Below are 24,825 nucleotides of genomic sequence, written 5' to 3' on the forward strand. Positions count from 1 at the left end.
AGGAACCACATTCTCTCTCTCTATTTATCTATCTATTGAATATCTAGCTTGAAGTAAACAAATAAAAACAAATGACAAGACAAGACAACATTGTGATGATGATGATGAAAAAAAAGAAGAAGAAGAAGAAGAAGAAGACTGAAGTTAATTAGGTTTTGTTGTTGTCATTTGAATTTATCACACAAACAACAGAATATACACATACATTAATATAGTGAGAATGTGTTTATTGGCTGCGCCACCATCATCATACAACATATACATGATTATCACACATGTATCACATTCTAAACACACACACACAGAGAATATAGAATCATACTGGACATTGAACTAGAAAGAATATTCTAAATAGTATCGAGTGTGTTTTTATTTTGCTCTGGTTATCGTCATCTTGTTGTTCATTTTATATCCAAAATGGATAATAATGTGTGTCTGTGTGTGTGTGTGTGTGTAGATGAGATTTTTCTACCGAGATTCTTCATTATTGATCGATTTCGATTGGCAAATGTTCACCGAATAGCATCATTGAAAATCTCAACACAAATCATTGCTATAACTAAATGTGTTTATTATTTGTATTTGGGTACCAATGTTGGATTTAGTAACGAATTCTATTTGATTCTATTTTATTTGTCCAAATTCTTCTTTACACACACTATTTTGCGAATTGAATCGAAATTGAATGGAACAAAATGAATGAATTGTGAAAAGGTTAATGCCATCATTATATTATGAAGTTTAAGAGTGAGTGAGTGAGTGAGAGAGAGAGTTTCTCGAACCCGGATAGTTGGTTCCAGAGTAAAATACACCATCAGTAAAATGGCGAAAAAAAAATTCGAGTATGTTTTCTTCACTACTGTTGTTACCACACACTAGAAATTGAAATACGCAATAGATACATTATCCAGATCCAGAAACGAGAAAAAAAAGAAAGGAAAGTAAAAAAAAACTCTTGTTCGATTTTTTTTATGAGTCAGTTTAGTTCAGTTTCAGTTTGGATGTTTCTGGTCTTCAACCAAAAAATCCGTCGATATAATTTATGATTCTTTTTTCCCACCACCACCAACAACATCAAATCAGCAGGGAAAGAAGAAGCAAAGTGGTTGACAAAAATCGGCAACTTATCCTTGTTCATTGATGGTGATGGTGATGTTGTTTGCATTTTTTTTTTTCGTTAGTTTCGTTTCAGAGATTCCTTTCTTATTACGTTTTTTTTTTATTTTCATTTTTGTTTTTTGCATTATTTGGCACCCACCAGTGAGTGAATGAGATGGAGAGAAAAGAATATTCTTGAGATTGAATTAATAGGCATCATTTGCCATCATCATCATACCACTCATCTTGAAATTCTACGATCATCAGTAAAAAAAAAAGAAAAAAAATGGAATCGAATCAAATCAAAATCGAAGAAAAACAGAAATCCAAAAGCGTAAAAAACGATGATTGTACGATTCTGTTCTTTTCTGTTTTTTTCACCATTTTGAATTTGATTGATATTTCTATAATTTTCAGCCACCACACACACACATACACACTTGAATCAAGAATACAAAACAAACCAAACGAAATCTTTGAGAGCCGGGTATATATAAAATTATATTGATAGGCGCGTTCTTAATAATAACACAATTTTCAACCAACCAAACCAAACCAAACCGACAGTATTATTCTCTACGGTTCAAACCAAAGAAAAAAAGAGAGATTCCCTACATTGTAATTGGATTTTTCTTCTTTTTCTTTCTTTTTTTTTTGTTCACTTTGATCGTTTCATTCTGTTCTGTACGGTTGTTCATATAATATGTTTTTTGACTAATGAAAAAAAATTGAGAATATTGTGTGTGTGTGTGTGTGTGTGTGTTTGATGTGTAAAATCCATAGAATAATCATCTGGGAAGTGATATGAATCTGGTTTTTTTTCCTTGCATTCTATTTTGGCTTTGCTTGAATTTTTTTTTTTTCATTTTCGTTTTCGTTTTTTTTTTGACTTTCGCAATCGATTCGGTTTTTTTTCTTTCATTTTGAATAGAGTCAATATTCATTGGCAATTAAGAAAGATTTTTATTAAGAATTTTAGAAATCAAAGAAAAATCAATTTTTTTTCTCTCGTTTCTGGTTTCTTCTACATCATTCATACAGAAACATATTCTGGTCATATTTTTTTTTGGTTTGTTTGGAATCCATTCATCTTTATCATCATCATCATCATCTCTGTTCTGTTCTTGATCAGATTCTTCAGTAGTTTTGTTTATGGTTGATTGAATCAATTTTTTTTTTACTTTTCTCTTGGTTTTTGTTGTTGAATCTTTTGATTTTCCAACTGTACAATCCATCGATGGCCTTCTGTTTTTTTTCTGAAAATTTATTGTTTGTATTGTTTTCTTTCCAATATTGAATTATCATTCTATTTTTATCTATTTTTCTCGAAAAACATAAGAATTGTTTCGACTATCCATTTTTAATAGTTTTTTTTGTTCATGTTTTCGTTTTAGTTTTTCATTGGTCAACAACATGGCCACTATTTCATAGCTTTTTCGTTGTTATATACAGAGTGTTTTATTTAGGATTCTCGAAATTCATTCCAAATGACCAACAACCAACAATAACACACGCACACACACACACACATACACATGGAACATGTTTTGGAACACGTTTTTGTCTTTTTTTTCACTGTTAATTGCCATTTCTATATTACGATTATTGCTATCATCATTACGTTCATCATCATCATCATCATCCAAATAGAATTTTTCTGTTTTTTTGGTATGTAGTTTGGCTATGTCAATGTAATTTATTCGTCCATGGTTTGATGCTTTCCGTATGTATACAATGTTCATTGACCTTATGTGTGGATGTTTTATCGATTTTTCTTGAATTGGACCTTTTTTTCTACACCCTGGCCCTAGAGCCTTCCCTTTATCTCTCTATATATGGTTATTTAGTTTCCCTCTAGAGACATTTAAATCCGGCATCTTGTGGGTTGGTTGGATGGCTGGCTGGCTGGCTTGAATAATCGTTACCCGAGATGATTCAAATATCGTTCATTTTCATTCATTCATTGACTAAGGCGATAAAATAAATTTCCATTTTTTTTGTTGTTGTTGTTGTTGTTGTTCATTTTCCAAACTGATGATATTCATTGTGTATCCATGTCATGAAATTTTTATTTTTGCCTCCTGCCGTGTGATTTTTGTTGTTGTTGTTGAAATTCTTTTAAAATATATATAAAATGTCCGGCTATGATACATGTGATTGATTACAATCGAGAAATTATTATTAATATTATATTGAGAAAAAAAAGGTCAATTCAAAATCTTCAGATATACACTCACACACACACACAATCATCATCATGACCATGATTCTCAAATGGATTTCCGTTCACGAAAATAAAAATGAGAATAAAAATACTGAACAATTCAACAATCATTTCCTTATCGGTCCACCATACATAGTTTTGGTTTGTGATGAGTCAGCCAATATAATAATAATAATCTGGTTCTCATTTCATCATTTATACATGACATGGTTTTTTTCATATATACAACAACAACAACAACAAAAATAAATGCTCCACATTCAAACAACTCTGGAGCACTGGTGTTGTTTGAATGACATGTCGAAACCAAAAAAAAAAAAAAAAAAAAATTGGACTATCCCAACTTGTGCTGCACAGCTGCGCTCGTTTGTTCATATTTTCACGTTGCGATTCGATGATCCATTATAGCGAGCAAGTTTCCTTTTTTTATATATATACTAATTCAATATATATCTCTAACCGGCACTGAGATCTCATTCTGGGATCTCATTCATTCGTTCATGAACCATGAGATTTAATCATCGTTGTTACTCACACACACACAGTGAGACACATGACATGCTGTTGTCCATGACGCAGCAATATGCAGCTGCATTATATTTCCCGCTCCCGTCAATAACACACACACACAGATCCATCAGGGGGAATTTTCATTTATTTTTATCATCAGAATTTATATTATGCCTGAAGCCGTTATATTCACTGTTGAATTAGTAGACGATGGTGATGATGATTCTGAACACGTGATCCACGAATATTGATTCATTGGACCGGATCGTTTTTGGTTTTTTTTGGACAGAAAAAAAATTCTCGTTGTAATATATTCTCATTACTACTGCTACTACTACCACTAATATATTTGATATGATTAGACATTAAGAAGACTGTCATGGTCAACAAAAATTTAAATGCCTATGGGAAACGTTGTTTGTTTCTGTTATTTTAATTACGATAATTAATCCATTGAAAATGAATATGAATCAACGTCAATATTTTGGGTATGAATCATCATATTATTTAAATTCTGTCGTTAATGAATTTTTCCTGTTGCTGTTTGCATGCATTTTATCCATAATTTGATGACCAGAATGTCGCCATTTAGAGGCGATAAATGATAATTCAATTCACACACACACATGCGAAAAAAGAGCGTGTAAGTAAAGAATCGAGGTTAATGAACCTCTTATTCTGCCAAAAAAATGACCCACATTTAAAGGTAAAAGAATATTTGGTGTGAAGAAGGTAATATTCTTGAATTTTTTTTTCCTATAGAAAAAAAACATTTCCAAAACAGATGTATAATTATTAGATGGTATCATTATCATCAATGAGTGAAAAAAAAACTTGACCACAAGTGTTGTACATTTGAATTTAATTGCTTTACTAGAGGGGAAAAAAACCGTAGGGGCTTAATAATGTGCGGAATCAAGCTATGGAAAAAGAAATTTCTTTTTTTTTCATTACCGAAGAAATAAATACACACACACTAATCGTAGAATCATCACCGCACACACACACACAAATTCGTGACCTCTCTTGAATTCGTACTTTGTCCCATCATCATCATGATCATCAATGGATCCATTAATGTTTCAAGTGGATCATTGTTTTTTCCTTTTCTTTTTTTCGAAATTTGTTGTTCTAATTTCAAATGGCAATAATGTGTCTGTGTGTGTGTGTGTTTTGTCAACATTTTTTTGCGCTTTATCACATCATCATCATTCATTCTGGACATCCATGCATGGATTGTGTATGTGTGTGTGTAAAATGCATTCACCAGAACAAAACAAAACAAAAAAAAAAATTCGGCCACTTATTTTACAACAAAGTCATGTCATGTTCATCGTTCGTTATGTCAATGATATCACAGTGATGCTATATTTTTTTTTTTTAAATTTTAAGAAGAAAAATAATTCGAAACAAAAACAAAAAAAAAAATAAAAACCATTTCCATTTAAATCAAATGACATTCATCATCGAGATCCAAAAGCAAATGTGTGAAACTCACGACAACAACAACAACAACAGTGGGGGAGCTATGGTGAAAATGAAGAAAAATGTCCACTCAATTTATCTCCGTTATATTTGCGTTCAAATCTCAAGACGATTCACCATCCATTTTAAATGATGGGTAAAAAATAGGTTTCGATTTTCTTTCTCATTTTAAAAACGAATGACAATTAACACATCGAATATAATTGACTTGAATTGTATTTGGAAAGCAAAAATTGTTGTTATCGAATCAATCGTGGGTATCCAAAAAATTAATGTTAAATTTAAAATAGGTCCTGGGCATAAAAAAACATTTTTCGTCGAATCGTTTTTCAGTGGTGGGTTTGATTTTTAGAAAAAATTTTTTTTTCTCAAAAAAAAACTTTTTTTCTTTGAAAATGAAAGCAGAAAAAATGATGAGACCAAATTATTTTTTGCTGACCATTGCATTTATTTTCAACATTTTCATTTCATTTATATATTGTATAAATGTGTGTGTGTGTCCGTGTGTCCCCAAAGGGAGTCGATGTTATATATTGTGTTGTCCACCGAACCAAACCGAACAAAAATGAAATTGTTTGAAAAGTTTTTTTTCTTCTTTTCATTTTCAATTAGTTTTTTTCCATCAGTACAGAAAGCAAAGCAAAGCAAATAATAATGGTGGAGTGAAAAAAAAGACATGGACAACGCGTGGACTATAGTCAGTGTCTCATAGGATTTTGACATCATTTGGCATTGAACGTCCAGGAGATGTTTGCTTGTTTGTTTGGTTTTTTTTCTTGCTGTTTTATAATTGTCGTTTAATCAATACCGGTATTTTTTTTGTTTTGTTTTGTTTTGTTTGGTCATGTGCTAAGAAATGAACATGAAAACAAGCAGTGAATCCATGCAATGATGATGATGATGATGATAATCTTCACAATACACACACACACACACACACACACAGAAAAAAAAATAAATTCCAGTGTAAACAATCCTTGAATTGTATTTGGGAACGAAGAAAAAAAAAACATACCTAGTCAGCAAGAATTCAAACAACAAGAACAACATTCAAAACAAAACTCTCTTTTGATGATCTAACAAACCAGCCATGTGTATCCAGAAAAAAATCCACTCACACACACACCAAATGAATGAATGATTGGTGATATAACAACAACAAAATGTAGATTTTGTGATTATGAAAAAACAAATTTTAGTTTTATCATTATCATCATTGATCGATTGACAGAATAATCATTTTTGATCCGTTAAATATTCAAAATTTGAATTATATAAAACGAAATAAAATTGTCAGTCAGTGATATATGACAGAGTGTCTATGTTGTGTATCATCCAAATAAGGATTCTTTAATAATCAATGTTTCGGTGTTGAGGATTTATCATCATCATCATCATTTAATAAGAAAGGGAATGAAAATCACATTGATCAATGCATACCATACCTGTGTGATTATGATGATGATGATTTAATGTTTTTTTTTCGTTAAAAAAAATCATCCTACGTAAATTTTTTTTGTTGTCGTTGTTGTTGTTGTTGTTGTTTATTTGCTTGTCATTTTTTGCAATAACAACAACAACAACAACAAAATTGAAATTCTTCATTTCATTGATGGACAACAACAACAACAATGATGATGATGATGATTATCATGTTTTGAAAGAAAAAAAAATCGTGAATATCGATTCATCAAAAAAAATAGCAAACACACGCACACACAAAAAAAATGTTCCAATTCAAAAAAAAAAAATCCAAATTGTTAATCCTAAATAACAAAGCAAAAAAAAAAAAGATTTTGTTCACCACCACCACCACCGCTTGCATTAATTCATTTGTTGTACGATCATTTGATGATTCTATTGATGTTGATGATGATGATGATGATGATGATGGTCATCATGTATTTTTTCTCAGTTTGGTTTCTGTTTAAACACATGTGTGTGTGTTTATGTGATTTACTTCGCTCTAGAAACGAAAAAATGATTCGGCGCACGGCCCCAAACAAAACAAGAAAGAAAGAAAGAAAAAAAAAGTTCAACAAACTCTATGGTCTATGGTTCGCGTTTTTTTTTCTTTTTTTTTGTTCATGGAACTTTATGCAGCTAGCCATCATCATCATCATCATCGTCATTATTATTATTATCCGGTATTGAGTTATTCAAACTTTGTTTTTTTTTTTGCACACTCACAACAGCAACAACAACTACAACAACAAAAACAAGAATTTCAATGAGCTCACAATTTGAATGAATATAGCATGGATAAAGTGAATATAAAAACTGAAATTTACATATTTTTTTTTCTTGGTGTTTTATTGAAAAATGAAAAAAAATTTTTTTTTTTGCCTCTAATTCTCATAATTCTTGAATTCAGCAGCTTTTCCTATGAAAAATAAAAAAACCCTTTCATTCACTTTCTACTAAATCTAATTTATTCTATTTAGGTCCATTCAAATATATTCGTTTTTTTTATATCTGAATTATGGTACGAATATAACAATGATGATGATGATGATAATGATTCAACTATATGGTATACATCATCAGCCTTAAATAACAATTGCATTTAGCATGCTAACAACAACAACAACAACAACAATTTATCATTTATTTCATCCCAGCTCTCTTTTACATACAAAACGTAAAGTTCCGCGTGTTTTTTTTATATATTCATCCATGTGTACTATATATTCCTAATATAGCCCGGACCTTGTGATCAGAGAGATATGTACTGTGTGAATTCAATTCAATTGATGGCGATTCATTCAGTCAATGTTTATTATGATCTTATCGTATGGTGTGTGTGTGTATCTGGATATTATATGCTGACCCGATTGTAGTATATCGTGAGGCTCTAGCTCCGGTATAGCACACACACACACAAACACAATGTAAAATGAAATGAAAAAAAAAATTTCACTCAATTGAACTCTCTTTTGTTCAGTAAAATTATTACTTTTTTTCTTTTGCTTTTTCCATTGTTAATAATAATGTTGATGATTGTCGACATCATTGCATTGCCATTGAATGATTAAAATCGATCGTCTTGTTCTCGTTCTCGACAGAGCAGATAGATGGAAAAAAAACGGGGGTAGTTGAATTTCATTCACTTGTCATCTAATTCTAACTATTCTATCTATTCATGATTTTTTTTTGCTGGAGATTCGTTTGTTAATTAGATGGATGTGAAAAATAGTAGAAGGAAAGAATGTGGTGATGATGATGATGACGATGATGAATGGAATTTATTTTTTTTATTCGATTCTTGGCATAAAGAATCGTTTGTTTGTTTATTTGTTTGTTGCTGATATGATTATTGATGCCTTGAAATGATGTTTGTGAATTAATGAATAAGGAATTCTCACTAGGGATTATCCAATAAACCAATTGAATGTGTTTATTTTTTTTTATTCATCGTTGAATTCTTATTAAGTTCACGTTCAGGTCAATAAGGCCGCATTTTTGAATGAATGGATGAATAGATGAATGAATGGTTGTTTGTGATGCCCACACATTGAGAGAGAAATACATTTTTCCAACCATCATCTTGATGATGATGATGGTTGAATTTATAATAATAATTCTTAGCATGCAAAGGTTAAAGGTTATATTTCTTCAGGGAAAGTTTGGATGTGATTGAACGAACAAAGTTCAACGATTTCAACAACAACAACAATGATGATGATGATGATGATGTCCATTTTTATGTTTAGAAATTTCTTATTTATAAATAAAAAAAAACTGGTTCTCCAGAGATTTTTTTTCCGTTCTGTTTTTGTTTTTTTTTCACTTATTCAGGATTCCACAGTTTTCTTCATATGATTATATTCTGTTATTCGATTCTCTTCTTTTCTCATCATCATCATCATGATCGGTACGGATTTTTTTGTTTGTTTGATTTCTTGTTGTTTATTTCATTACCATATATACGATAAATAAACTTGAATCGCCGAACATTTATGTTTTATGAATGGTTTTCCGTTTTGTTTTTATTTTCTGGTCCATTTTTTTTGCATTGTTTTTTTTTCACTGTTTGCTTCATTGAACGATCATTGACAGACCAATTCAATGTAGAGACGATATATATGATCATCATCAGTTTTTCTTTCTTTTTTTTTAAACAACAACAACAAAAAAAAAAACATTCAATTCGATTCTTATTCGGTTGGCCGCTTTGTTATCATTTCTTGTTGGTATATATTTTCTTTCATTCTTACTTTCTTTTTTTTTGGGTTCTTGATTCAGAAACAATCATTTTCATTTTTTTTTTATTTCTTCTGCCTTTTTTCTCTCACCATAAACATCATCAAAAGAATATATATATACACTCTCGATCAGCATCGACGGTTGATCATCATTTTCAGCACCAGGCCCCAGTATAGTCTGTTATTTTTTTTCGGATTTTTCGATTTTTCATGTTCACGATCACTATTTTTTCTTGACTGCTGCTGCTGCTGCTGAAGCAATCAGGCAAGCACATTAACAACAACAACAACAACAACCTAAACATAGCAAATTTTTTCGGCAACACTCACACACACACACATGCAAGAATAAGCTAGATAGAATGCTTATAAATGACCTGGCAATTTAGGGTTCATGGCCAAGTCATATGATGCTGTAAAAAAAAGGCGAGAAGCCAGAAAAAAATAGAGAGATAGCTTCACAACCAAAACTAAAAATTCAATTCTTCGCAGACTCAATGATTTTTTTCGGTTTTTGTTTTTTTTTTCGTTGCAGACCAAAATTGCTGAAAGATTTGATGCAACTTTATTATTCTTTGCTGTCATCATTTATATTGCATTACTTTTATTTTTTTTTTGTTTTTCATATTCATTCATTTGTCTATCTGTATTGAATGCGATAACGGCAAATCAAGAATTGCAGACTTATTCAATAAATAGATAAGATTCAATTCTCATTGGATATTTATTCTCATAAATTTTATATATGTATAAATAAAACGGAAATGATGAAATTGTTGACGAAAAAGTCTTGCTTGAAGAGAGAAAAAGACATTAGCCAATAGACAGACTTTATTTGTCCTTCGATCAATTTGATTTAATCGATGATATGAGAGAAAAGGATATGGCCTGATGATGATGATGATGATTGATAATGATAATGACAAAGGCGAATGTCTTTTATGATGATGATGATTGATAAAATCAATTATCGATATGACATTGTTGCCATTTCAACAGATTTATCGATCAGTTTTTTTTCCTAGCTATGATCATGATGTTGATGTTGATGACCACATGTTGATAGTATTATTTTTCTTTTGTTTTTTTTTTGTTTTGTTTTGTTTATGGCAATGTCTACAAACAAACACACACACACACACACAATCAATTTTTGACTCAGAAAAAAAAACATTGGCAAACAATTTCACAATCTTCGGTCAACTATTATCATCATCATTAATTTTGTCCTTTTTTTTGCTTGATACAAATATAAAAAAAAAAATTCAAAACACCACCACCGCCACCACCACCTGATCAATTTGACAATTTTTTGATATTATTATCTGAATGTTTGGGTACATGTTTTATTTTTTGTCTAATTGATTCTGGTGATGGTGGTGGTGGTGGTCGATTTCAATCCACACATTGTAATAATTGTATAATTCTTGCTGTATATGGATGGGAAAACATTCATGTTTCTTTCTCATTCTCTATAGTTATCATCATCTATTTTCCAACATATGCCGTGCATATGTTGAATCAATCACATACACACACACACACACACACACATACAAAAAAAATGTTTGATTGTTATTGTCTCGGTTCGTTGACTCTTTTTCGTTCTTTTGTTGTTGTTGTTTGACTAGACCAGAAACGCACACACACACACACATATGGACCGAATCGGACAAAAAAAAACAAGAATATACCCGGGCGACAACCTAGAAAACCAGAAAAGAAAAAAAAGTTTTTTTTTATATTTTATTATAACGTACTTTAGGTTCTTTTTCTTCTTGATTGTCATCATCATCATCATCATCATTCTTGAATATTTTTTTTCAAAGAAAAAAAAATATTTATTGTCATCATTGCTTTTACCATGAATGAATGAATGAATAAATTCACGAATGTGTCCCCACTATTATTACGTGCCCATGATGATGATGATGATGATAATAATTTTACATAATGATCATGATGATGATGATCATCATCATCATCATTCTGTCAACGACGATCAAAACGAGTTAACGTTTTTTAGGCCCATAACATTAGACTGCTGCAATGATGATGATAATAATAATCTCCATCTCAACAACAACAACAACAACAATGGTCACACAATTGGGAATTGTCATTGAAAAACATACACAACATAAGCAACCAGGCACACACAGGGGTAGACAGAAATATACAAAGAATAATTCAAGTTTCAATGACCAATAAAATGGGATAAATAGAGAACAAAAAAAGTTTTACTTTGTTTGTCAATTTGTACAAGTTTTTGTTGTTGTTGTTGTTGTTGTTGTCTTGTTTTGGCTAATGATAATCACCTTGGTGTTATGGTTAACGATGATGATCATGATGATCATGATGATGATGAAATGATGGGTGTAATTACTGATATAATTATTTTGATAAAAAAAAATAACTAGAAAAAATACTAATGAACTTTTTTTTCCTTCTTTCTCATCATATAAATATAGACTATGCTCGAATTGGAACGATATCTAAAAGATGAACCAAAATCATTATTGTCACAGACGAAGACGACGACGACGACGGTAATAACAACAACGACAACAACAACAACAACAAAACCGTCAATGGTACCATTATGAGAAATATTAAAAATGGATCATTATCATCAAACTATCATTCATCATCGTCATCATCATTGAATGATTATAGCAACAACAACAACAACAGCAACATGATGGTGGTGCCAACACCATTTTGGGATACCGTCCTTAGTAATACATCATCATCTTCAGCATCATCATCATCATCGCCATCTTCATCGTCATCATCATCACCATCACCATCGATGATGATCAATAGTGATACAATGATTGCCATATCTAATCTAGATTCTATTATGGCTCAATCACCGTTAATTATGGCCAATGATAATAATAATAATAATAATAATAATAATAAAAATCACAATTTTCAAATAAAACCAATGATGATTGGTATCGGTGGTTCATCATCATCATTGGTTACATCAGATGGTGAAAGCAATAAATCTTTAGATGGTGATGATGAAAAATCATCTACTAGTTCTTCATCTGTTTCATTTATTAGTTCATCATCATCCTCATCACCGACACCGCCTATAATAACCCATCAACAGCAATCAATACATTTTAATGGTATTGAATCTCAGGTGAAAGAGCTATTTTCAATAATACCGGCCAATAACGGAAATGTTCATCCGTATCATTTTAATCATCAATCATCTTCTGCTTCCTATATGACGCCTTCATCATCATTATCATCTTCATCATCATCGAATGGTGATTGGCCAATGGATGAAACGACGACCAATGAACAACAACAATCCGGTGGAATCGTTTTTGATAATCAATTTACCAAAACAGTCACACAAACACCTTCTTCCTCCTCATCATCATCAAATGATGATGATATTAATAATAATAATTTATGTTCGAAATCAATACAATCGATATCTGGTCATCATCATCATCATCTTCATAAAGAAATGTTTGCAACCAAATGTAGACAAACAGAAATGTTAACTAAATCTACGGATATACAACCATCCTCTTCTTCTTCATCATCATCATCATCTATGAACGTTATAAGTCAACGTTTTTCGAATATTCATCCGGTCATATATAATAATGGTGGTGGATTCAATGAAACAAAATCAGATGGCTGTCATCAAACAAATATTATTGCAAAAGTTACCACTAATGGAACAACGATAACAACTACTTCATCGATTATGATGAATGGTCCAACGGCAGCAACGACTACAACTGTACGTTTGCTTGGTATACCTACACAACAACAACAATTATCAACAAACAATATCGCTACCGGTGTTCATCAAACTAAATTACGTTCACCTAGTCTAGATGAATTATTGGCATTGTCTTCGCCGATTCGTAATGGTCAACCGACATTGTTGACGAATCATCATCATCATCATCATCATCAACAACAACAACAACAACAGCAATGTGGCACAACATCAACAACAACAATAATACAAAATGGTTCCGTTTTATTTGGTTCATTGACGCCACCAACATCACCCGAACGTCAACAGCAACAAAGAAAACGACCATTTTCTTCTGATCTCATTAATCGTCAACATCAACCGCAACAACAAAAATTAATGGCCACCACAACAACGGCAACATCATTGACAACAACGACACCGATACCGAATAATTTACCACAAACATCCACCATGAATGGTTTCCTTACACATCAGAATCCAATATCGAATCCTGTATTAGTACCAATATCGACTACATCGGTCAATATTGTACCAAATAATAATAATGGAACAGCTATCAATTCGATAGCTATGAATAATAATGCATTGTTACCACAATCGGCTACAATTGCAATACAATTAAATTCTTCCAATATTGATACTGCCCAAACAACAATGTTGATCAATCATCATCCACAGCCGCAACAACCGCAACAACAACAGCCTAACAATCCAACAATGAAATCAAATAAAAAATCAACATCACCATCACGATCATCGAATGGTCAAACAGTAGCATATCGTTCTCGTAATAAATCAAATTCGGTTTCATCATCTTCATCATCATCATCATCATCATCGTCATCATTTTCATGTTCATCATCATCTTCGTCACCATCACCATCATCATCATCATCATCATCATCATCACCGAATCGTCTAGTGATCAATGGAGATGTCGCCATTATTGGTACACAAACAACGACCAATTCATGTTCGATAACAATGAATAATAATATTACGGATTCATTATCCAATGTAATTACAACAACAACAGCAACAACAACATCAACGACAACAACATCAGCGACAGGTGCGAATACGATATCGAGTACGATCATTTCAGCCGATGGTAAACGTCGTATTCATAAGTGCCTATTTAATGGCTGTAAAAAAGTCTATACAAAATCATCACATTTAAAAGCACATCAACGAACACATACAGGTATGATGATGATTTCATTCGATCATTCATCGTTTGATTGATCGATCGTTTAGCTAACATGATTATTAATTTTATCGTTATTTGTTTTGTTTTCTCAAAAAAAAAAAAAAAAAAAAAAAACACACAGGTGAAAAGCCATATCAATGTACATGGCAAGGTTGTGAATGGCGATTTGCTCGTTCCGATGAATTAACAAGACATTTTCGTAAACACACCGGAAGTAAACCATTTAAATGTAAACATTGTGAACGATGTTTTTCTCGTTCTGATCATCTAGCCTTACATATGAAAAGACATCAAACACCAACATCAACAAATGGAACAGCAACGAATGCAATTCTATCAACAACAAATGGCATTCAATCAAGAGCCACAACAACTGTTTCAAGTTAATTATTATTGATGATGATAAGAGATGAATCAAAAACAAAAATACCCACCTCATATGTTCATTGATGATTTTTAGTTGTTTATTTTGGACACATTTAATTACAACGACAACAAATGAACAATAATCTCAATTTCCTACCGACGACCAAATTGTCAAATGATTTTTTTTTCTATTTTAATTCTTTTTTATTTGAAATAATTATCGAATCATTGAAAAGAAGAAAAAAAAATTGGCGCCTTTCATATAAATTTATAATTCGAAGAATTATATTTCGTTTTTTTTCAATTATCCACACACACACGCACCACACACATGAAACAATTTTTCATCATCATCATCACCATTTTGTTATTGTACATAAAAAGCAAAAAAAAAAATCGATCTCTTTCTCAATTTGTTCGCTTTTATATTTTTCATATATATCATGATGATTTCATAAATATTTCTAAAAATGCATTTACATCATATTTGCTACATTTGTATTTTTGATTTTCTTTTTTCCATATTCACCATATTTGGTATATATAATGCTTAAATAATGTTCAATGACTAACCGAAAGCTAATTTCATTCATTCATTCATTCATGCATCCATGTTCATCTTCAATTCATTTATCATCATTATCATCAATATATACATATTCAATATGGCCAATATCGATTGACCACAACAAGTTTGCATCAGACACATACACATGCACACAGTCATATAAGATTGATACATTTGTAACATAGCAGACGACAACAACAACAACAACAAAAAAATTTATCTCATTTCATTATTGTATTTATAATTTATTGCTACAGAACCAAAAAAAGCAAAACAAAGCAAAACAGAAAAACCGAAAAATCCATAAATCCAAGACATTAATTTTTGGTTTTTGCGTTTGAATTCATATTCATATACATATGAATTGTTGTTTTTTGAACTTGTGTGTGTTTATTTGTGTTTCGTTTTCACTTTTTCTTTCTCTCTCACTCATTCACTCACTCTTTTTTTTCGTTTTGAAATTAAATTTTATTTTTTTTTGCTTTGGTGGATGAATTTGGAAAAAAAGAGGGGGCAAAAAAACAATATTGTTTCTTTTGAGATGGAAGAAAAAAAATTTTTTTTTTTGTTGAAATTTTCATTTTTTTTGTCTCGTTGTTCCTATTTCTTTTTTTTTTGGGTAGATATATTCTGTTTTTTTGTGTGTTTTTTTTCACATTTCTTTTTTTTCTTTTCTTTTTCTGTTCGATGAATTTTGTATTGTGTTGCTGCATTCAATTTTTTTTTATATACAACATTACCATTACCACAGACAGACACAAATACACAAAAAAATATAATGGAAACCAAATAAGTGTTGTGGAAAACAACCAAAACAAACAAACAATTAAAACGAATGAAACTCTTTGATTAATTAACATGAATATTAACTTCTTGGCCGGTATATTTGCATTCGAAATAAATTTCATCATCATCATCATCATCACCGAGAATATACATTCTTTTCACATATTCATATAATGAACATTTTGCACATAAAAAAACGACATTTCTTGTTTGTTTGTTTCATAATAAATAAATAAATAAATTCAAAGCTCATCATCATCATCATCGAATGTTTTTTTTTTCACTAACCATTCATACATGCACACACCCACCCACACACACACACACATACATAATTACATCTTTTTTTTTATATATCTGATCGATTTTTAATTGATATATTGTATATCATTTGATGAAAAATTGATGATAATAATAAAAAACTATTCGTTTTTTTTCTATGGAAAATAAAAAAAAAACCAAAACTGATTATATTTTCTCATTATATTCACACACTGGCAAAAAAAAAAAAAAAAAAAATTCTCATAGGAATTTTTCTCATAAAGACTGCTCTCTACCACCACCACCACGCCGAACGCCAAGCCTGAATAATTTTTTTTTTCTTCTTCTAAAAAAAATTTGATTGATCTAGCTAATTTTTTTTTTGTTTCTTACTTCATTCTTTCTTTTTTCGAACTTTGACTTTTGAACATTTTGGTCTCTGTGTGTGTGTGTGAATGAACTTGATACAATTCTCTCGTTGTTGTTGTTTTTTTTTGTTTCCAGGAAACTTGATTTTAGAAACAAAAAAAAATCGATCTTCATTTTGTTGATAATGTAAAATTGTGAATGATGTTTTTTTTTCTCGTACATAATTTATGAATGATTTTTGATTTGATAAAATGTTTGAAAATTAGATAAAAAAAAGTAGTGGTAGGAGATTACAATGATGATGATGATGATAAATTATTGTTTTTCACCATGGATAAAATTACACATATTTATGAATACAAAAAAAAAATTCACATCTTGATTAACCATGTGATTGTTGTTGTTGTTGTTGGATTATATAGCATCGTGACATCAACATCAAGTATTTTCTATGGCCAACATTCATCATGATCTTTTAAGTTTATCTTTCATCCTTTTATAATAATCATCTTAATAAGATGATGATGATGATGTTCGTCAATTATGCGAGAGAGAGAGAGAGAGAGAGAGATATTATTGTCAATTCAATTCACGAAACAAAAACAAAAACAAAACAAAAAAATCTTTTACCAATCTGGTCGATTATGGAATATTAACATATTTTTGTTTCATGTTACAATAAAATAATACAATCGAAGGTGTTATTGTAATTGGATAATATCGATGTTTTTGTTTTCGTAGAGTAACTAATGAGAAAGAAAGGGAGAGATAAAAATTCATCAAATTACAATTCGGTTGGTCATTGTTTTTTTTTTGGTGTGTGTGTGTGTGTGTACAGAATTGACATACCAACATACGCCCATTATTGTTTTTTTTTTCGTTTGTTATTTGTTTGTCTTTGTCACATAAAACAATGAAACAATACCGATTTTTTTTTGTATTTGGTTTTGTTTCATTCTGGTACTTGTGTGAATGTGATCGAATAATTTGAGAATCATTCATTCCATTCGGGCCTCTCCTTTTGTGTGTGTGTGTGTGTGTGTGTGTGTATGTGTGCACACCCGTACATCTCGATGAGAATAAAAATCGTTCCCATAACATTCTATGTTCATGATGATGATGATGATCATCATCATCATCATTCGATATTCTGGTATATATGGTACAATTTAGTGCGTGATGATTATTCCATTATTATTTTACTTTTTTCATTTGTTTCTTTTATATTTTTCGAATGTCAATAGATTTTTTTTTTTCATTCGTTTGTATCAAAAATGAAATGATGAAAAACGAAACATTTCGATTTGGCCATAATAATAATCATCATCATTATCATTGCCATCACCATCACCACCACCACCACCACTATCATCATCATCAGTAAGGCCAATTAGGCATTCTGTATATCTATATATGTTATCGGTGTGTCATATAGATATATATGACCATGCACACAAAAACACTCAAACAATAGAGAAAAGGGAGAGGGGATTCCGATTGAAGATAATGTGCCAATGGCACGCAAATTCAAATCGAACAAACAAAAATTTTTTTTTTTTTTACATAAGACAAAAAACGAATATTTATATCCTTGTTCAGTCAATTTCATTCTTATTTGAATAAATCTTAATAATAATAATAATCTACTGTTGATTTCATGATTTTAATCAATACAAAATAGCCAAGATTTCTTTTCCATGGTGGTGTTTTATTGGTGTTCAAACCAAATATGCAATTAAAGTAACAAAATTTTTCCTTTTTTTCATATAAAATGTTATCGATACGTAAGAAAAAAACATTATTCATCCGTTCAGCAACAACAACAACAATGAAAAGAATCCTTATTTTACCACTCTTTGTGTAATTGGCAAAATAGAAGAAAAAAAAATTCGTAATTATGATTGCCGTTGTTGTTGTTGTTGTTGTTGTTATTGTGCCAATTCATAGAAGAACCAAACCTTTAGATTGCATGCATGCATGTGTGTGTGTGTGTGTTTTAGATTGAACAATGAATAACGCCAACGATTTTTTTTTCAATTGGCAACAACAACAACAACGATTCTCTTCCTTAATTTACTATTCTTTATCATATATTGAAAAATAATGATAATGATATTTCGTTACGTTTCATTTCATTTTCAATTTAAGATTTTTAAACAACCTCCTTGAACAACATTAGATTCGAATCACGAGTGAATCATTCATCAATATATTGGTTAATGATGATGATGATGATGATAAAATCCAGTAACACATTCACATATATTGTGTGCACGATTTTCAATTAAATGGAGAGAAAACAAAAAGTTCAATAATTTAAATTTTGATTGATATCCATGACCAATAATGATGAGATGATGTTTATTGGGAGAGAGAGAGAGAATATTCAAATGTGTTAGATATTTGATCCCACACACACACACACACACACAAACATGCATGCACGAACACACACACATTCGATTTTGTTCTTTTTTTTACCTTCAAAACAATGTTAATTAAGTAAATATTATTTTTTTTTGTCATCTCGAATTGTTGTGGTACAGCAGTGTTTTTTTTTCTTACCATCATCATCATCATCATTATTGCCAATGTCATTATCAAATAGGAAAAGAAAGACACAAATACGATAAAAGTTGAGCTAATTAACTCGCGCTTCATCAGATTTTGATCTTTTTTTTGGCTTCTCTCTGCTTCTCAGTCTTTCTAACACACACACACACACACACACATATTTCATTCAATGAACTTTGACTGTATGAAAAATGAAATGCAGGCAAAAGAAATGACCACAAATGTCACAAGTTCATGTCATCACATTTATTGGATACGGAAATGTTCTTGTTTTGGTCGTTGATCAATTTACATTAATTTATTCAATTTTTTTTTGTTGGAATAACAACAACAACAACAACAAAAAATGAATTAATGAATAATTTCACTTTATGTCATTTCTATCTTTGGACACAAACACACACACACACACTTGAAGTTTTTTTTTCTTGTCCCTATTTCGGATCCAAAACGTTCAAAGTTCGTTTTCAATATGACAAGCCAATCGTAAATTGGTTACAAACAAACTAATGATCATTTTACCAAATACATGAATGAATTGAATTGAATAGATGAGATCTGAAATGATTGACCTTCGACAATAAACATTGTTGACAAGAACATCCTTTTTTATTTTCTAATTTCCAATGTTTACTGTATTCATATACACACACACACACAATTGTATAGTAAATACAATATATTATAACAATTGGACATTCATTTAGACTTAATCAAAATATATTGAATTCAATTTAGTCATTTCAAATTATTTTTTTTTTGTATATTCTCTTTCAATCAATTGAGACTTTAATATTAAAATAATAATAACAACAACAAGAGAGGTCAATATAAATGAAATTTATTTAGAAAGGGAGATTATCCATGTATGTGAAAAGAATAGAAATTCAAATGATAATTAGATTCACTATAAGCTATGTGTGTGCGTGCATGTGTGTAACACAATATCCGCCATCTGTCTGACAGACTAAAATCATTTCTGAATTTGGTTACTGACACATCTGGATAATTGTAAAACTTTCATGTGTCCATATCGAATTGATGAATTGTGAATCAAGAATTTTTTTTTTTTTGAGGAATAAAAATATCTTGTATGTTTAATGTATTTGAATGAATACTGTCATTGCCCTGGATGATGTCTATTTTTGGTTCAACAATGCATTTTGTTGTTATTGTTGTTGTTTATGGATTTGGCTCGAGGCACTCATCTATATATTATTGTTTTCATCATGATTATGGTTATGATATGGATCATAATGAAATTATTTTCTCTTTATTTTTAGAATCCTAGATTCGAATGATGTTATTTCATGGCGCGATAGAAATGTGAATAAATTTTCAAAGCGACTATATCCACCAACAATGGCTCGTTTAGGTGTTTGTTGACAATCATCATGTTCATTGTTTTATTTGATGAAGATTTTCAATCAATCCAAACCAAATCTGACATTTGAGACAAAAAAATGAATGAAATGGACATGATTTCCAATTATAAAAGTTTGGTTTCAAGTCTTGAACGTCAAGAATTGAATGCCGCCATGAATGGTCCGGCTTCTCCACAAATTTATGGACAATTATTAGCCATCTATTTGCTCATCCATGATTTGTAAGTTAAATATTTTATCATCTTATATTACAAATAATCATTGAATATATTCAACGTCAGACCGAATGCTAAACTTTTATGGAAACGTATACCAAATGAAATCAAACAAAGTAATTCCGAAATACAAGCCGTTTGGAATGTTGGCGTTAAATTATTTAAACGTGAATTATCGGATATTTATGCATTAGTTGATTCGGTTGAATGGCCACTTCATCTTAATAACATAATGAATTGTATCAAAGGTCTGTATTTCATATATCATCATCATCATTATTATTTAATTTTTAAACTTTATTTTAACACCTACAGAAGCAACTCGTAATCGTATGCTGAATCTGATTGGCAAAGCTTATAGTTCCATTCGTCTTGATGTTGTTTCATCATTTCTTGGATATGATGAAACGCAAACAATTGAAAAGATTCATACACTTGGTTGGCAATATGATTGTGAGACTAAATTTGTTACACCGAAAAAGATGCCAAACACGATGGACGATTCATCGAATGCAACATTCGATGATTTAATGATCAAATTAACAGAATTGGTATCATTTCTTGAAAATTGATTTTTGTAAATAAATTTTTTTTTTATTCATTTATCAAAAACGGCCACACCGCCTTCGGCCTGTATATTTACTATTATCACGAACATCTTTACCTTGTCTTCGGTATCGATCTTTTTTATCCATAATCCATTGTCGAGATTTAATAGGTACTTTTGCATTTTTTGCATTACGAATTCGTTCTCGTTTTGAATCATAATCGACCGTACTTGGAACATGAACATCTTCATCATCACCAGTTCCCAATGCTTTTGGCATAGATTGTGGTGCAACACCGGTGAATAATACGAGAAAGACTTTTTTCGCTTTACTACTGTTGGGAAAATCAATGACCAAGCCACCATAAAAACCAGCTTTCATAGCTGTTTTGGTTATCAATTCAATTTGATCACTATTTTCTGGATAAAATTGAAACACTGCTTTGGCACCACGTGATAAACATGCATACAATGATGAGAATAATTTTGATAGACGTTTTCCGGGCTTTTGGCCACGTTTATCGACATTGCATAGCCATTGTAGGGCCGAAATAGATATGGCACCATCAAAAGTACCTGCACGAAATGGAAGGCCATGACCAAGATCCATCTGAATAGTATCACCAGTTTCGCATTCACGTTCACGACTTACATCCAACATTGCTGAACTGATATCTAAACCGATCCAATAATGACCGTTTTCTTCCAAAACTTCACCACTCAATCCGGATCCACAACCAAGATCGAGAAGATATTTTGGTTGTCCATCATCTGGTAGCGCTAATAATTCTATTGCTCTTTCGCTCATCGATGATTGAATCTCGATAATTCGAGTACTATGGAAGAAATGAAATTAGTAAAATACAGATTGATAAAAAAAATTTTTTGAAATACATACTTTCGCGTATATTTTTTAGCTTCTAATTCATTGTAAAACTGTTCATGGAAAAAAATGGAAATTAAAAGATATCATCATTAAAGTCGAATAAAAATAATTACAATTTCTGGTGGGGCCTGATGCTCAGGACGAGACATGATCAACGATGTTTTTGTTGTTGATAATTCTGGATTCAGTTCCTGGAATCATAAACACACATGGTTCGAGTTGGTCACGTTTCTGTACCGTTCATAGACATAATGACATAATGTTTTTTAAATTTTTATTTAATGTATCACCTATAGAACTAGTCTAGTACAACTAGTGGAGAATAGAAAGATTCAAATTATCACTTATTCGGATAAGAAGACAGAAATTATCTTTAGACTGGCAAGTATGACGCACTTGTCCTTAACTTCCACAATGCATCAGTGACGCTGAGATATAGTTTTTAATCAATTACAACCGTTTACTGTATACTTTAGTTTAATGACAAAAAATATCAAAAATCATCGATGACGTTTACATAAAATTGACTGTTCATAATCATAACATTGTTTTTGTTGTTGTCGTTGTTGATGATGATGATGATGAAAATGGATCGAAAATCAATATTCTTTTCTATTTTATTTACAATTATCCTGACCAATTCACATGGAAAAAAATGTGATTATTCCAAACCGAATATAGTCATCATGTTGATGGATGATATGGGCTGGGGTGATCTTGGTGTGAATGGAGATCCATCTCGAGAAACACCTTATTTAGATCGTCTTGCCGCTGAAGGAATGCAGTTTACAGATTTTTATGCCGGAAGCCCATTATGTTCACCATCACGAGCAGCATTACTTACCGGTAGATTGCCAATAAGAAACGGATTCTATACGACCAATATTCATGCTCGAAATTCTTATATCCCTCAAGAAATGGTTGGTGGAATTTCTAGATCGGAAATTTTAATTTCGGAATTACTTGCCAAAACAAATTATCGAAATAAAATTATTGGTAAATGGCATCTCGGTCATAGTAAATCCGAATATTATCCATGGAATCGTGGTTTTCATGAATTTTTCGGTTCATTTGGAATTCATTCGAATCCTCACGATAATGTGAAAATGCCGAATGTACCATTATTTCGAAATGATAAAATGATTGGTCGTTATTATGAAAATATTTTGATCGATCGAAAAAATCAGCAATCAGATATATTAAAAAATTTCACACAAGAAGCAATTGAATTCATCCAGCAAGAATCAGCAAAAGGAAATCCATTTTTTCTGTATTGGACACCAGATACATTACATGCACCTACTTATCGTTCGGCCGAATTTGTTGGTCGATCAATGAAGAATTCCTCATATGGTGATGCATTGATTCAAATGGATCATTCAATTCAAGCCATAATTGAAACAATCCGTAATGAACCATGTCTACAAAATAATACGTTCGTATTTTTTACAAGTGATAATGGACCAGCTTTAACTTCAAGAGCTGATGCTGGTAGAAATGGTCCATTTTTATGTGGCAAACAAACAACATTCGAAGGTGGATTCCGTGAACCGGCCATTGCATGGTGGCCTACAAAAATCGCACCAGGTACAATCAATCGACATATATCGACCCATATGGATCTATTTCTTACAATAGCAACAATAGCTCAGATATCCGTTCCGGACGATCGACATTATGATTCGAATGATTTAACAAAAGTTATGTTCAACAGTAGTCATGAAAATCAAAATGCATCAATGTTTTATTATCGTGGTGATACTTTGATGGCCATTAGACATGGTTCTTATAAAGCACATTATTGGACATTTTCAACACCACCGGAAGAGCTTCGTGTTGGTATTAATTTTTGTCCTGGACAAAATGTTGTCAATTTGACAACCTCACAATTGACCAATCATACTGAATTGCCATTATTATTTCATTTGTATCGGGATCCTGCCGAACGTTTTGCCATTAATCCTAAAACTAAGGAATACAAAGAAAATATAAAAATATTGAACAAAATTCGTGATGAACATCAACGACAATTAAAACCAGGAAAACCGGAGCTAAATTATTGTGATCAAGCTGTGATGAGTTGGAGTCCACCTGGTTGTGAAACAATAAACATGTGTCTTCCTATACCTAAATCATCACCATATCTTTGTGAATGGCCACATTGATCAATTTGATTTTTTTTTTCTATTTTATTCTTTTCTCAACAGAATAAAAAAAAAATCAGAATCACAAAATTATGTCATTTATGAATAACACACGATTATTTTTATTAAAATAACATATATTTAGTGACATCTATCGGCCAGTATTGAGAAACATTAATGGGCGTTAATAAAAAGTAGCCTTTCTTCTTTCTTCATCTTTTTTAAATCATTGTCA

At 31.0% G+C, this 24,825-nt stretch overlaps 4 protein-coding genes across 4 annotated transcripts in view; 3 read left to right on the forward strand and 1 right to left on the reverse strand.

The window, feature by feature from the left end:
- Positions 1-16,461, forward strand: part of LOC124491146 (uncharacterized) — a 36,301-nt gene extending 19,840 nt beyond the window's left edge. Inside the window, exons 4-5 of the mRNA XM_075728759.1 lie at positions 11,994-14,483; positions 14,611-16,461. Of these exons, the coding sequence (XP_075584874.1) occupies positions 12,125-14,483; positions 14,611-14,876 (2,625 nt within the window). The 5' untranslated portion in view covers positions 11,994-12,124 and the 3' untranslated portion in view covers positions 14,877-16,461. The remainder of the gene's footprint in view (positions 1-11,993; positions 14,484-14,610) is intronic.
- Positions 16,462-20,793: 4,332 nt separating this feature from the next.
- On the forward strand, positions 20,794-21,625 carry CSN8 (COP9 signalosome subunit 8). Its single transcript, XM_047064186.2, has 3 exons — positions 20,794-21,019; positions 21,080-21,261; positions 21,329-21,625. The coding sequence occupies exons 1-3, from the start codon at positions 20,877-20,879 to the stop codon at positions 21,583-21,585; spliced, it is 582 nt and encodes a 193-aa protein (XP_046920142.1). The 5' UTR covers positions 20,794-20,876; the 3' UTR covers positions 21,586-21,625.
- Positions 21,586-22,875, reverse strand: LOC124500145 (18S rRNA (guanine-N(7))-methyltransferase). Its single transcript, XM_047064185.2, has 4 exons — positions 22,737-22,875; positions 22,560-22,677; positions 22,459-22,496; positions 21,586-22,396 (listed from the first exon to the last, which is right to left on the reverse strand). The coding sequence occupies exons 2-4, from the start codon at positions 22,593-22,595 to the stop codon at positions 21,619-21,621; spliced, it is 852 nt and encodes a 283-aa protein (XP_046920141.2). The 5' UTR covers positions 22,596-22,677; positions 22,737-22,875; the 3' UTR covers positions 21,586-21,618.
- A 56-nt stretch (positions 22,876-22,931) lies between these two features.
- On the forward strand, positions 22,932-24,816 carry LOC124500144 (N-acetylgalactosamine-6-sulfatase). Its single transcript, XM_047064184.2, has one exon. It carries the CDS (start codon positions 23,016-23,018, stop codon positions 24,609-24,611), a length of 1,596 nt encoding a protein of 531 aa, XP_046920140.2. The 5' UTR covers positions 22,932-23,015; the 3' UTR covers positions 24,612-24,816.
- Positions 24,817-24,825: the final 9 nt, after the last annotated feature.

The sequence above is a fragment of the Dermatophagoides farinae genome, chromosome 2 (genome assembly GCF_024713945.1).
Source record: "Dermatophagoides farinae isolate YC_2012a chromosome 2, ASM2471394v1, whole genome shotgun sequence".
NCBI classification, from domain to species: Eukaryota; Metazoa; Arthropoda; class Arachnida; order Sarcoptiformes; family Pyroglyphidae; genus Dermatophagoides; species Dermatophagoides farinae.

What these genes read in the sequence shown, in the direction of transcription:
- CSN8 (XM_047064186.2), top strand. Translation starts at nt 20,877, where the DNA reads ATGAATGAAATGGACATGATTTCCAATTATAAAAGTTTGGTTTCAAGT. An exon ending in TATTTGCTCATCCATGATTT is followed by an intron (nt 21,020 to 21,079) that starts GTAAGTTAAATA and finishes ATTCAACGTCAG; the next exon opens with ACCGAATGCTAAACTTTTAT. An exon ending in CATAATGAATTGTATCAAAG is followed by an intron (nt 21,262 to 21,328) that starts GTCTGTATTTCA and finishes TAACACCTACAG; the next exon opens with AAGCAACTCGTAATCGTATG.
- LOC124500144 (XM_047064184.2), top strand. Translation starts at nt 23,016, where the DNA reads ATGATGATGATGATGAAAATGGATCGAAAATCAATATTCTTTTCTATT.
- LOC124500145 (XM_047064185.2), bottom strand. Translation starts at nt 22,595, where the DNA reads ATGTCTCGTCCTGAGCATCAGGCCCCACCAGAAATT. An exon ending in ATCAGGCCCCACCAGAAATT is followed by an intron (nt 22,497 to 22,559) that starts GTAATTATTTTT and finishes TTCCATGAACAG; the next exon opens with TTTTACAATGAATTAGAAGC. An exon ending in GCTAAAAAATATACGCGAAA is followed by an intron (nt 22,397 to 22,458) that starts GTATGTATTTCA and finishes TTTCTTCCATAG; the next exon opens with TACTCGAATTATCGAGATTC.